The following is a 15,274-nucleotide window of genomic DNA, read 5'->3' as shown; positions in this document are numbered from 1 at the left end:
ATCTTCCAAAGGGGGTGGAGTGGCAATCTTTACCAAGGAACACCTTCAGTGCTCGGTTGTCTCCACCAAGTCTGTCCCCAAACAATTTGATTAGCTGGTTTTAAGCATTAAACTTTTAAAAAGCTCTTTGTTCACTGTTGCTGGGTGTTATCGTGCACCATCAGCACTGGCCTGTATCCTAAATGCCCTAAGCTCTCTCCTGGCCCCTCACACTAAGTCTGAATTTGTCCTGCTAGGTGACTTAAACTGGGATGTGCTTAAACCACCTGACCAAGTCCTAAAGCAATGGGACTATATACTGTAAATCTTTCTCAGATTATTACCAATCCCACAAGGTATGACTCCAAATACCCAGAAAAGGCTACTCTCCTCGATGTTATTCTCACAAATAATCCTGATAGGTATCAGTCTGGTGTTTTCTGTAATTACCTTAGTGATCACCGTTTTACAGCCTGTGTTCGTAATGGCTGCTCAGTGAAACGACCTGTCCTGATTTGTCATAGACAGTTGCTGAAAAAACGTGAATGAGCATGCCTTCCGTCATGACCTGGCCTCTGTAAATTGGTAAAGAATCAGCTCTGTCGAAGACGCTTGGACCTTCTTTTTTATTTTTTATTTTCAGTGGTATTGTTAACAACCATGCCCCCATAAAGAAAATGATCATTAAAAACAGGTTCAGCCCCTGGTTCAACCGTGATCTGGCAGAGTTACTCCACCTCAAGAATTCCATTTGGCGAAAGGCACACACATACTCAGGCTGACTGGCTCTCGTTCAGGCAAATGAGAAATAAGTGCACTCAGGCTATCCGGTAGGCCAAAGTTAGTTACTTTAAGGAGCAGTTCTCTCTCTGTGGGTCTAACCCCAAGAAGTTCTGGAAAACAGTTAAAGACCTGGAGAATAAACCCTCCTCCTCACAGCTGCCCATGTCCCTTAATGTTGATGATGTGGTTGTTACTGACAAGGACCACATGGAGATCTTTAATCACCACTTTATTAAGTCAGGATTTCTATTTGACTCAGCCATACCTACTTGCCGTCTAACATTTCTTCATCTCCTACACCTTCTCTTTTTCCCCTGCCCTGCTACAAAGTTTCTCCCTGCAGGCGGTCACTGACTCCAAGGTGCTAAAGGAGGTGGCTCCTCTTCCTGTTCGGGTGGCGCTCGGCGGTCGTCGTCACCGGCCTACTAGCTGCCACCGATCCCTTTTCCCTTTTCTGTTGGTTTTGTCTGATTTGTTTCACCTGTTTCTTGTTTAGATTTTGAGTTGGGCTATTTAAGCCGGAAGGCCCGCCTGCTCTTTGTGCGGGCTTGATTATTTTCCCCACTGTGTTGATGTGTGGTAGTGCGTGTTGTTTAATTACCTGTTTTGGGCATTTGTTTATTACGCCCAGTTTCGTGGAGAGTACTATTTTCCCCTGTGTGTAATAAAGCGCTATTCTGAACTTTCTGCCTCCTGCACCTGACTCCGCACCCACTACGCCTAGTGTGTTACAGCTCCTTAAACTAGAACCCCAAAAAACATCTGGGTCAGATGGTTTAGAAACTTTCTTCTTTAAGGTTGCTGCCCCTATCATCGCCAAGCCTCTGGGGCGGCAGGGCAGCCTAGTGGTTAGAGCGGTGGACTTGTAACCGGAAGGTTGCAAGTTCAAATCCCAAGGTGAACAAGTCATTCTGTTGGTCTGCCCCGGAACAGGCAGTTAACACACTGTTCCTAGGCCGTAATTGAAAATAAGAATTTGTTCTTAACTGACTTGCCTAGTTAAAGGTAAAAAAAAATAAAATAATGAAAGCCTATCACTAACCTTTTTAACATGTCTCTCCTCTCTGGGGAGGTTCCTATTGCTTGGTAGGCAGCCTCCTTTATTTAATTAAAGGGGAGATTAAGCTGATCCTAACTGTTATAGGCCAATTTCTATTTTGCCTTGTTTATCAAATGTGTTGGAAAAACTTGTCAATAATAAACTGACTGGCTTTCTTGATGTCTATAGTATTCTCTCTGGTGTGCAATCTGGTTTCCACTCAGGTTATGGATGTGTCACTGCAACCTTAAAGGTCTTAAATGATGTCACCATTGCCCTTGATTCTAAGCAATGTTGTGCTGCTATTTTTATTGACTTGGCCAAAGCTTTAGATACGGTAGACTATTCCATTCTTGTGGGCCGGCTATATTGGTGTCGCTGAGGGGTCTTTGGCCTGGTTTGCTAACTACCTTTCTCAAAGATTGCAGTGATAAAGTCTTATACTCCCCTGGCACCTCCCTGGATTTTGTGTGAACGCTCTACAACAAAGCTTTCTTAGTGTCCAAGAAGCTTGTTCTGAACACCTCTAAAACAAAGGTAATGTGGTTTGGTAAGAAGAATGCCCCTCTCCCCACCTCATACAATTACTTGGGAGTATGGCTAGATGGTACACTGTCCTTCTCTCAGGACATAAATCTAGACTTGGTTTCCTCTATCGTAATCACTCCTCTTTCACCCGAGCTGCCAAACTAACCCTGATTCAGATGACCATCCTACCCATGCTAGATTACAGAGATGTAATTTATAGATCGGCAGGTATGGGTGCTCTCGAGAGGCTAGATGTTCTTTACCATTTGGCCATCAGATTTGCCACCAATGCTCCATATAGGACACCACTGCACTCTATACTCCTCTGTAAACTGGTAATCTCTATATACCCGTCGCAAGACCCTCTGGTTGATTCTTATTTATAAAACCCTCTTAGGCCTCACTCCCCCCTATCTGAGATACCTACTGCATCATCCACGTACAACACTCGTTCCGCCAGTCACATTCTGTTAAAGGTCCCCAAAGAACACAAATCCCTGGGTCGCTCCTCTTTTCAGTTCGATGCAGCTAGCGACTGGAACAAGTTGCAAAAAACACTCGAACTGGACAGTTTTATCTCCATCTCTTCATTCAAGCCTCAATCATGGACACTCTTACTGACAGTTGTGGCTGCTTCACCTGATGTATTGTTGTCTCTACCTTCTTGCCCTTTGTGCTGTTGTCTTTGCCCAATAATGTTTGTACCATGTTGTGTTTCTACTACGCTGTGTTGTCATGTGTTGCTGCCATGCTATGTTGTTGTCTTAGGTCTCTCTTTATGTAGTGTTGTGGTGTCTTTCTTGTCATGATGTGTGTTTTGTCCTCTATTTTTATTTTTGATCCCAGCCCCCATCCCCACAGGGGCCCTTTTGGTAGGCTGTCATTGTAAGTAAGAATTTGTTCATAACTGACTTGCCTAGTTAAATAAAGGTTAAATAAAATAAAAATATTCCAAATAAATGTCACTAGAAAACAGCTTAAACAAATGCAGCTACTTTGTTGTTATTCTAGCTGCACTGTTTGACGTAAGTTAGCCGTATTTGGCTAGCTAGCAAGCAAGGGATAAGAATGTTGACAGCCAGTATGGCATGATTGGGTCGTGTCCATAGATACAAAACAAAAAGACTTAAAGACTGGGTCGCGTCTCTGGCAACCGAACCAATAGAACGAACTTCCAGCCAGTTTGGGTAGCAACCCTAGATTTATGTCTGGACTATATCTTGTGGGATGAAATAGTATGAATATATTCATCAACATTTATTTTTTATGAAAATATGTAAATCATTATTTTAATATTGGTAACCCATTGTATAAAAGTTACAATACCCTCGATGCCGGTGTTTGGAGGATATATTGGCATGGTTTGCCGGCCCAAGAGAACAACACCCATGCCAATATATCCCTCAAACACCGGCATCTCTGGCATTATCGCTTAATTAAAATGTATTTATTTGTATAACTACCTGAATATTGATACTCATTAAAAAAAATTGAAGGTTGAGTGATTTTGAGAAATTAATTGTTATAACAACATTATAACATTAGAATTGTTATAACAACGTTATAATTAGGTGCTAATGCCAGAGATGCATTTTTAAACACCCAGCACTTGGGAAACATTGATCAGGCGTGGCCAACACTCCTGTAGCATAAGCAGGATTTTCTTCCGGACGTATTTTAAAGAATTCACCCAAATTACAAAATGTTTGTGTCCTTACCTTGAAAGCAGTCTATGGACAAGGAGACTGCAATCTATATTTGGTTACCCACTGCCATCAACCATTAATATTAGTATTTCCTGTGCAGAGCCTTTGTGTAGTGGTAACACTCTCCAACACATGTTGCATACAACTTTCCACATGAGAACAGAAATCAATCACGGCTTAAAACCTTCCACTGTTTTTCCCATTAGTGTGTCTCCATCGAACTTCAAACAACCTAAAAATTATGTAAAATAAATATGTGCATACTTTAAATTGAATCCCCCAAAAATCACAAAGTAAGAAAGTGATACAATTTTGAGTGTTCATTTAATGTTCAAAGCATTCTGAATACAATTGACCTGTATTCAGATCATAGGTGTAAACCATATAAAAATACATAGAATTGCAGGAAATGAGCTTTAAAACAGTAACATTTTCAGACCCCCCATCTTGGGGTTGTGCCAGGGGGCAATAAAATTATCATAGCAAATCTGACTCCCAAGCTTTCTTCAAAAGTTGGCAGCCCTGGAAATATTAGCTTACTCTTATGCAGCTCAACACCCTTTTGGACGACACTGACAGCAGCAATATAGTGAGACATGTCATTAGATGTCTGCTACTAGCAAAATATATGGTTATGCACATCCTGCATACTAGCTAATTGACTAGCTGGACTGATAGTGAGTGTAAATTACTGTGTTACTATAATAGCTATATAATGAGAATAGGATGGCTGGCTACTACAATACTAGTCTTTAGCAGACCTAGCTAGCTAGCCAGCCAGCAAATCAAGACATGTGCATGCTTTTATTATCTGGCAAAGCAGAACATAGCTAACGTTCTGGAACAAATTGGGTTATTTACCCAGTTTGATGGCACTCTCTGCGAGGCATCAGTTAATCATGCCAGGAAAAAAGCTTAACTTTTTTTCTTGCTAAAAATGTCAAACGCAGGCCCTGGATTCTGGAGCCATAACCTAAATATCACGATAGCTCGTTTTAATTGAAGACCTTAAAGCAATGTCTCCATCTAGCGAAAGCCCCGAATTTCAGATCGCCATTACTTTTGAGTGAACTGGGAAATTCAAATAACATTTGTCATCCTGAGTAAAAGGACATTTTCACCAAATCTATCCATCAAGCAAGTGCTTTATATCTTGCAATGTCCGCATTTCCTTTTGCTGTAAAAAATCAAATCAGTAAAATTAGGCATTTGATTAATATTTATTTGACACATCAAATTAATAAATTCACTCATCAAAGCTTTGAAGAAATTACAGCTCACTTTTGCAATAATGACAAGAAAGTTTCCTGAGATGACAATGTCATATACAATTTGACAACAGTCCGTCAAGCTGTTGGATTGTTAAAAATAAAATTTAAAAAAGAGCCTCAAATCTAAGTTATGGTCAAACGCTAATGTCAAGAACATGTTACACTCACTCATTATGTAAGTATTATACCAGACATGAAAAATATATATATTTTTACACATGAATTACAGACATTAACAAAATATTTCTAATGGTTCTAATGTAGCAGATAATTACATACAGATACAAACTGTTAATCTGCTACAAGCAAGTCAGACTGAAAATTGATTGACTGAATTTCTTACTGTTTTAAAAACTCTGCATTGTTGGTTAAGGGGCCATAAGTAAGCCCATGTGAAAAACGCAATTTGATTTGAAACATTTTGAGACAACAAGATGTCATATCAGGCCCAGGGGAATAAACATCAAGACTTGCAGTTTGACAGCATAACATTTGCTAAACCATGTGGGGAGAGTTGGCATTTGGTTTCCCGTGAATTGACCACATGATTATTTCTACAATGTTCCAAGTACATTTGAACAAATGACTCAAAATGAAAAGCTAGAGACCATGCCATAAAAAGCAAATGTGATTATCTTTGGCCAATGCAAAAGTTCACCCTCTATACTAAAACTGTTGTACAAGAGCTAATCTTTCCTGACAAAAACAGTATTCTCTCTTCTCTGTGCCTTTACAGTGCTTCATTGGGCAGCAGGAGCACCTTTGGAAATATATATTAAATGGTAACTAACAACACAAAACATGGACTTTGTCTTAAAGGGAAGGGGTGACTGGTGGTGAAAATGTAATCAACCCTGTCTTGTGGCCCCGGGGAACTGTTCTTCTCCATGAACAATCCAAACTCCTCTCTATGGGAAGTTCTCGATTGCATACTCCTACTGTCCTCACTCCTCAAAACCCACTGGAGGAGAATGTCAGAGGGGCAGAACCTCTGGCTTTCTCATTCAAAAGGTTTTGAGAAGGAGACGAGGAGAGGAAGCGAGGAGTATGCAACTGAGATCTTCTCTATCGAGTCCATTACTGATTGGTCCCCGGTTCGGCTTCTTCCTCTGTCGCTGATTGGCTGGAGTCTTCCTTCTGTGGCCTCACAGAACTCTTACTAATGGTCAGTAGATCTCGCAGCTCCTTGTTTTCAATCTAAATGCATGAGAATATTGGCCATGGGTTGATAAATAGTATTTTTATTTACCCTGACCCAGAGTCATAGATAATAAAAATAGTAATTTGCTTGATTTAACAATTTTTTACCTCTAGTTGGGCAAGCCTCTCTCGCACAGAGCAGTAGTGCTGGTCATCCACCTGAACAGCTCTTCTCATCACCTGACCCATCTCGCATATCCGCTCCAGTTGGCTTTGCACTTCCTTCATGATAATACAAATTCAAACAAATAAAACATGACACATAGCTAATTGTTTTTATCATAAATGTGAGCCCATGTCAAATGTTATTACATTCATTCTGAGTAGACAGAAAGGGTGTGTACCTTGGCATGGTCCTCATGAAGGCTAAGAACAGGCTTTGTGTCCAGCTCCTTCTTTTCCATCATAAGCTGTAGCATTTGCTTGCGGTATCTACCCATGATCAATTCTAGCGCATACTGGTGCTCCTCCAAAGACAGCCACAGTTCTGTGGAGATTTAACACATTACCAGACATATGTGCCTCAAATATATGACACATACATTGGTGTAATATATTAACAGATTATATTGTTTTTCTCGTGCTGCAAACATTGACATTTGACTCAGACAAAGTGGGGTAGAATAAAATATTACAGTGAATAAAACATGAATTGTGTCTTGCCTCGGTTTTCTTGCTGTAGTTCCTTTATTTGGGTATTCTCTTGCGTTAACAGGACGTGAGGCTTGTACTTTGACAACTCCTGTATCTCAGAACTTTCCTCCATGTACTAGGGGAACAGTGAACAGATAAATCCAAGGCTCTCATCTATATGCCATTAAAGTAAAAATACTAGATACGTATTCAGCAAGCTCGAAAGATAGCAAATGTACCTTGTCTGGAAGGGCATTCCCCACCTCTCTCATGCCCTGAACCTTCTGGCTGAGCGCTCCAGACTGCTCGATCAGTCCTTCTGCCGCCGTGTCGTGCTCTTTGAGCCTCTCAAGCAGCGTGCGAGCATCGCCAAGAACCTTTTCCAAAGTGCACGCCATAGCCTTCAGCACTAGCTTGATTACAAACGGAAGACGCAGGTCCTTTTTACATTACATTTGCTAGCTAAATTAGCTAACCAATCATCGAAATAGCTAACCTTAGCTAGTTATAGTGGCAGATCTTTTGTAGATTAGCGGACAGATTAAATCCTTGCTTTACTGATATGCGTCATAGATAAACATGAGTATCGTCAAGTATTTTGTGAAAATTGACCAAAATATCAAGAAATACTTCAAAAACAAACTCTCTGACCTGGAGACCGCTGTTTTCGGAACAAAATGTGACTCATTAGTTTTACATCACTTCCGGTCGTAAGCAGGGTTGCGTTCAAGATGGTAACACAGTTTCTAAACCCATACGCGCAACATCCAGGAACGCTTTTGAAATAGACCAACCAGACCAGCCTGCGGTTTGGGGTTAGAGAAGTCACTGAACACCTTTACATGCAGACCAATGTCCCGTTATTATTCGGGTACTGAAGTATTCGATTTTTGAGTTGTCATATAAACATCACATCCCGTTTACAATAACCCGAAAAAGTTATCCCAGTTATGAGAAACCCGGATAAGATGCCTGGGATATGCTGATTTTAGACGGGATACTGTGGCATGTAACCATCTTATCCCCTTTACCACAAATAACAATGAGGTTTAGGTATAAGAATATTTGCCTTTACCATTGTTTTTCACGGTCTGCGCAGGCTCAGTTTCGCATATCATAGGTGTGTGATTGTCAAACAAATCACTTTAAAAAAGTCGGCTACCTGCGCAGTTTGATCCACCATGATTCCATAATAATTTGTGTTGATACTCTGCACAGGACATTATAGCGGAGCCTACTGGCCACTTTCACATCTAATTTAGACATGTTTCTGCTTATAATTTCCAACATTTGGTAGGCCATTTGTTTGTCAACGAAAGTTAGATAAATGCAGCTTCTCTTCTGTCATAACTTGTTGCCCCAGAAAACTATGAAGTAGTTCTCACCTGAATAATGTCTTACATCAATAGAATGAATGAGATTGTAATCTAGTTCAAATAGGTAAAGGTGTCTGTTTCGTTTAGGGACCGGGGATTAAACGCAATAACTCCAAAACAGTGGAAAGATTGGTCCTGTGCAAAATGTCATCAGTTTGACCGGTTTTAATGGGAAAAAACCGGAGAAAACAATAAAAACACGTTTCTGACTTCACTCAGTTCCTCTTGGGTGCATATTTTTGTGGTTGAAATACTGTCTGCTTGTATTAGGTGTCAAAGATAACACATTACATGCGTATTCACATTTTCTCAAGAGATGCTGAAATAATATTTCTCCATTCCTGTTCAAGACAAAATTAACATTTGTATAATTTTACTGCAAGAAATGGATAATTCTGCAAGAGTTAATGGCATATTACTACATGTGAAAGGTTATAGGCCTATCTACAGTCAGTGTCTATATTTCAATATTCTGTTTAATCATGGATACAGGGATACTCATGATGTCACGATCGTCGTAAGAAGCGGACCAAAGCGTGGTGTGAATGCATCATTTTAATGGATGACGAAAAACACGACGTAAACTGACCAAACTAACAAAACAACAAACGACCGTGACTGCTAATGAACCATAGTGCTAACATGCAACTAGACATAGACAATAACCCACGAAATACCCAAAGAAGATGGCTGCCTAAATATGGTTCCCAATCAGAGAAAACGATAAACACCTGCCTCTAATTGAGAAGCAATCTAGGCAACCATAGACCTACATAAACACCTAGATGGAAACAATCCCATAAAACAATCCCATCTATAAAACCCCTAGACAGTACAAAAACCCTAGATGAGACAAACACACATACCACCCTCGTCACAACCTGACCTAACCAAAATATATTTAAAAAACAAAGAATACTCAGGTCAGGGTGTGACACATGAGCGGGATATAAAATGTGCATGTAAACAGCTTATCCCGAATAAGACCTTAAGTGGGATATGAACTACTATCCGCAATATTGTGCGCATGTAAACGTGGTCACCTGAGAGTAGTGAAAAAGGATTCCTTAGTTGTTCATATTCTCGAAATCTGAACTAAACAGTGATCTGGTTCAGACCCCAATAGTCAATACAAATAGTCAATACACGGGCGTAGACCTCCCTCCTTCTTCTTCACAAAAAAGAAACTCGAGGAGGCGGGTGAAGTGGAGGACCTAATGTACCCCTGACACAGGGATTCGGAGACATATGTTTCCATAGCCTTCGTCTCCGCCTGTGAGAGGGGATACACGTGACTCCTGGGAAGTGCAGCGTCTACCAGGAGATTTATCGATTTATAGTAACCCAAAAAGTGTTAAACAAGTCAAAATATATTTTACATTTGAGATTCTTCAAATAGCCTCTCTTTGCCTTGATGACAGCTTTGCACACTCTTGGCATTCTCTCAACCAGCTTCACCAGGAATGCTTTTCCAACAGTCTTGAAGGATTTCCAACGTATGCTGAGCAATTGTTGGCTGCTTTTACTTCACTCTGCGGTCTGACTCATCCCAAACCATCTCAATTTGGTTGACTTCAGGAAATTGTGGAGGCCAGGTCATCTGATGCAGCACTCCATCACTCTCCTTCTTGGTAAAATATCCCTTACACAGCCTGGAGATGTGTTGGGTTATTGTCCTGTTGAAAAACAAATGATAGTCTACTAAGCCAAAACCAGATGGGATGGCATATTGCTGCAAAATTCTGTGGTAGCCATGTTGGTTAAGTGTGCATTGAATTCTAAATAAATCACAGACAGTGTCACCAGTGAAGCACCCCCACGCCATAACACCACCACCTCCATGCTTTACGGTGGGAAATACACATGCAGAGATCATCCGTTCACCCACACCGTATCTCACAAAGACACGGCGGTTGGAACCCAAAATCTCCAATTTGGACTCCAGACCAAAGGACAAATGTCCATTGGCCTAGTGTCCATTGCTCGTGTTTCTTGGCCCAAGCAAGTCTCTTCTTCTTATTGGTGTCCTTTAGTAGTGGTTTCTTTGCAGAAATTCGACCATGAAGGCCTGATTCACACAGTCTCATCTGAACAGTTGATGTTGAGATGTGTCTGTTACTTGAACTCTGTGAAGCAGTTATTTGGGCTGCAATTTCTGAGGCTGGTAACTCTAATGAACTTATCCTCTGCAGCGGAGGTAACTCTCGGTCTTCCATTCTGGTGGCGGTCCTCATGAGAGCCAGTTTCATCATAACGCTTGATGGTTTTTGTGACTGCGCTTGAAAAAAATTCCAAAGTTCTTAAAATGTTCCGTACTGACTGACCTTCATGTCTTAAAGTAATGATGAACTGTAATTTCTCTTTGCTTATTTGAGCTGTTCTGCCATAGTATGTACTTGGACTTATACCAAATCTTCTGTATACCCCCCAAACCTTGATACAACACAACTGACTGTCTCAAACCCATTAAGAAGGAAATCAATTCCACAAATTAACTTTTAAGGAGGCACACCTGTTAACTGAAATGCATTCCAATTGACTACATCATGAAGCTCTTTGAGAGAATGCCAAGAGTGTGCAAAGCTGACATCAAGGCAAAAGGCTATTTGAAGAATCTCAAATATAAAATATATTTTGATTTGTTTAACACTTTTTTGGTTACTACATGATTCCATTTGTGTTATTTCATATTTTTAATGTCCACTATTATTCTACAAATTGTTAAAATAAAAACCCTTGAATGAGTAGGTGTTCTAAAACGTTTGACCGGTAGTGTATATATTTATCTAGCTAAAAATATGGGCCTCAAAACAGGTGGATGCATTCAAGCAGAGAGGAAGAGGTAAAGAGAGAGGAGCCAACTCTGCAGAAAATCTTCCTCCTGTGGCTGCTTTGTGTGATGTATTGTTGTCTCTACCTTCTTGGCCTTTGTGCTGTTGTCTGTGCCCAATTACATTTGTACCCTGTTTTGTGCTGCTACAATGTTGTGCTGCTGCCATGCTGTGTTGTCATGTGTTGCTGCCATGCTGTGTTGTTGTCTTAGGTCTCTGTCACGCCCTAATCTGTTTCACCTGTCCTTGTGATTGTCTCCACCCACTCCAGGTGTCTCTCTGTGCCAGTTTGTCTTGTATGTTTCCAAGTTAACCAGCGGTTTTTCCCTGTTCATTGGCTTTTATCCCCCTATTTTTTTAAAGTCCTCTCGCTTGTGACCCTTGCCTGTTTCTGGACTTTGTACCTGCCTGCCTGACCATTCTGCCTGCCTTGACCATGAGCCTGTCTGCCACTCTGTACTTGGACTCTGATCTGGTTTGGACCTTTTTGCCTGTCCTCTACCATTCTCTTGCATACCCCTTTGGATTAAAAAAACAATGTAAGACGCCAACCATCTGTCTCCTGTGTCTGCATTTGGGTCTTGATAGTCTCGTTTTGTGCTGTGTTGTCTCGTTGTCCTATATTAGTATTTAATTTATTTTTAATCCCCCATCCCTGCATGAGGCCTTTCGCCTTTTGGTAGGCCGCCATTGTAAATAAAAAATAGTTCTTAATTGACATGCCTAGTTAAATAAATAAACTCCCTCCAGCAGGCATAACCGCGGGAAGTGGGATTGCGGATGGTGCTGTAGCACCCCCTGAAGAATCTGATTATTTACTTTTTAATCATCTATATTTAGTTTTGGAAAACACGTGTTTTTAGCAGAAGTTGTGCACTGGGCCTTTACTAGTCCTGTATTAGCAGACCAATAGAGCCGTCTGTAGCGCTGGCAAGAAAAAAATATGTTGTGTCAAATTTGGTCTACAAAAACTGTATGGCTTATTTGCTACTTGAGGTTTATTTGATTGAATATAAGTTTCATAATGCTTAGGTCAGCGTTACCCAAACTCGGTCCTGTGGGTGCACGTTTGTTTTTTAGCACTACACAACTGATTCAAATAATGAACTCTTCATCAAGCTTTGATTATTTGAATCAACTGTGTAGTACTAGGGCAAAAAACTGAACAGCCATCCCTTGGGGTCCCCAGGACCTAGTTTGGGATACACTGGCTTATACTCATCTCCATGCTATCCTGCTCTGGGGTCACGGGTCTAAATCTCTCCAGGTGCTCATGGACTGGGGCTGACGAGAGCTTCATGGACGCTACCTGGTATCTGAACTGGGTATCTCTATTCCCATGGACGCCAGTGTATTGGACGGACGCTCCGTTGGCAGGGTCACTCACAGTATGGTTCCCATTAACCTGCGAGTGTCGGGCAATCACAGTGAGTCCATACAGTTTCCCTGGCTTTCATTCAACATCATTTTTGGTGGACCACCATGGTTCCTGACGTCTCCGCATTCGTCGCCGCCTGCACTATGTGCGCACAGAACAAGAAGCGGCAAGCTCCGGCTGGCCTCCTTCAACCACTCCCTATTCCTCACCGCCCCTGGTCCCATATATCCCTGGACTTTGTCACTGGTCTTCCCCCATCAGTTGGCAACACCACCATCCTTACGGTTGTGAATAGGTTTACCAAAGCCGTACATTTCATTCCCCTTCCCAATTTGCCCTCAGCGAAGGAGACGGCCCAGCTTAAGGTGCAGCACATCTTCCGGATCCATGGACTTCTGGTCGACTTGGTCACCGATCATGGTCCTCAGTTCTTGTCCAGGTTCTGGAAGGGATTCTGCACCCTGATTGGGTCATTGGCCAGCCTGTCCTCCGGGTTTCATTCCAAATCTAAAGGCCAATCGGAGCGAGCCGATCAGGACCTAGAGACGACTCTTCGTTGCCTTGTCACTGCCAACCCCACCACCTGGAGCCAGCAACTCGTGTGGGTGGATTACGCCCGCAACACCCTTCCCTGCTCAGCCACTGGTCTCTCGTCCTTCGAGTGTTCCTTCGGTTACCAGCTTCTGCTCTTCGCTCAGCAAGAGAAAGAAGTCAGCATAACCTCAGCCCAGATGTTCGTCCGCCGCTGTATGCGTACCTGGAAGAGAGTCCGGTCTGCTCTTCTTAAGACCACCTCTAGGTATTGGTGACAGGCGGACCGCCACCGGACCCCAGCTCCCTGCTATCGTCTCAGGCAGAGGGTATGGCTCTCCACTCGAGATCTGCCCCTCAGAGTCCCGTAAACTTTCCCCCTGCTTTATTGGCCCTTTCCTCATCTCTAAAATCTTTAGCCCCACTGTTGTTCTTATTCTGTTGCCCTGCACTATCCGTGCACATTCCAATTTCCATGTGTCTAAGATTAAACCTCTGTCTCACAGCCCTTTTTCTGCCTGCCGTTCTGTCCCTTTTTATGTTTCAAATATTTTTTATTGAACACACACAAGAATGGTGTATAGGTATACAAGACAGATATACAATTCTTATCTAAACATAAAAGAGCTGACAGGAACAACAAGACCCAGAGTTCTAGGTGCAAAACAAATAATACAAAACACGACATACAGAACAAGGACATGTAGAAAGAAAGAGGGTAGATGTCACCCCCCCACTTAATCCCCCCCCCCCCCCCCCCCCCCCACCCCCCCAACTGCTCGGGTGGCAGGGCCAGCACATGCTGCCCAAAGGTAGATAAAGATATTACAATTGAGAGCACGTTAATAACTACAAATTCACAGTGCCGACTTGTGCAAGTAGGAGAGGGAAAGGCTGCCAGATTTGATCAAATGTTGATAATTTATTGTTCAGAATATATCTAATTCTTTCTAAGTGTACAGTTTTGGCCAATTCACTGAGCCATAATTTGGTAGAGGGCGCTTCCCTCCTTTTCCAAAACAACAAGATTAGTTTTTTTGCCGAAATGAGACTGCAAGAGATGAGTTGTTTTTGGGGGTTGGTTAATCCGTTTAGGGACTCAGACACTCCCAGGATTATCAGAAGCGGGTCCCGGTCTACTGAAGTCTCCAAAACTTCAGAGAGGATCCCAAAAATTCCACACCAATAACCATGCAAGCTAGAACATAGGGCAAGGCAGTGGAATAGTGTAATGTGTATCAGGAAATATCCTATGCAGTTTAGTTTTGGAATAGTGTAATCTGTGTAATACCTTGAATTGTATGAGACGATGTCTGGAATTAATGGAGCATGTGTGGATATACTCCAAGCTCTCTTCCCAGTCTGTCACCGAAATGTCAGTCCCTAGTTCTTCCTCCCATTTTGCCTTAATGGCATCTGTAGAAGGTGTGCTAACAGATTGAAAAGCATCATATAGACGCAATATCAGTTTGTCTGAGGTGGGGCATATTTTTATGCGTCTGTCAAACTTGGAAGGTTTAGCATTCCCAAATGTTGGGAGGTGTTTTCTAACGTAGTTTCTAATTTGTAGGTATCTGAAAAAATTACTTCTGGGAAGATTATAAATTTCCCTCAGCAACTCAAAGGAAGCAAAGGTCCCTTCTATGTATAAATCCCCTATGGTACTTATCCCCAACTCTTCCCATCGCTCAAAGGTGTTATCAAGGTCAGAGGGGGCAAAGGAGGGATTCCTGGCGACAGGGAGCATGAATGACATTGGTCTAAGCTCAAAGTGGACTTTAATTTGCTTCCAGATTCGGACTGTACTATGTATAATAGGATTGTTACAATAAAGTGACATCTCCAGATTGACAGGTGACAAAATCACAGCCCCAATAGAGAAGGGGTGACTCTCCTCACGCTCCATACTAAGCCAGCTGGATGACGGAAGTGCGTCATCCAGCAGAAACGTAACAACGCAGAGGTTAGCGGTCCAGTAATAAAATATCAAATTTAGGAGAGACAATCCTCCTTCCATCT

The 15,274-nt window shown here is 41.9% G+C and overlaps 1 protein-coding gene across 2 annotated transcripts; it reads right to left on the bottom strand.

Moving 5' to 3' along the window:
- Positions 1 to 5,236: 5,236 nt before the first annotated feature.
- Positions 5,237 to 7,947, bottom strand: sike1 (suppressor of IKBKE 1). Of its 2 annotated transcripts, none has more exons than XM_021616200.2 (6): positions 7,791 to 7,947; positions 7,379 to 7,552; positions 7,170 to 7,275; positions 6,851 to 6,993; positions 6,615 to 6,728; positions 5,237 to 6,503 (listed from the first exon to the last, which is right to left on the bottom strand). In XM_021616200.2, the coding sequence occupies exons 2-6, from the start codon at positions 7,535 to 7,537 to the stop codon at positions 6,384 to 6,386; spliced, it is 642 nt and encodes a 213-aa protein (XP_021471875.1). In that variant the 5' UTR covers positions 7,538 to 7,552; positions 7,791 to 7,947; the 3' UTR covers positions 5,237 to 6,383. The 2 variants fall into 2 exon arrangements, with proteins under 2 accessions (XP_021471875.1, XP_036844197.1); XM_036988302.1 differs by having other exon boundaries at positions 7,379 to 7,548; positions 7,791 to 7,921.
- Between the last annotated feature and the right edge of the window lie 7,327 nt (positions 7,948 to 15,274).

This window comes from Oncorhynchus mykiss, chromosome 9 (genome assembly GCF_013265735.2).
Source record: "Oncorhynchus mykiss isolate Arlee chromosome 9, USDA_OmykA_1.1, whole genome shotgun sequence".
NCBI lineage: Eukaryota > Metazoa > Chordata > Actinopteri > Salmoniformes > Salmonidae > Oncorhynchus > Oncorhynchus mykiss.
This window is presented reverse-complemented; position numbering and strand designations above follow the sequence as displayed.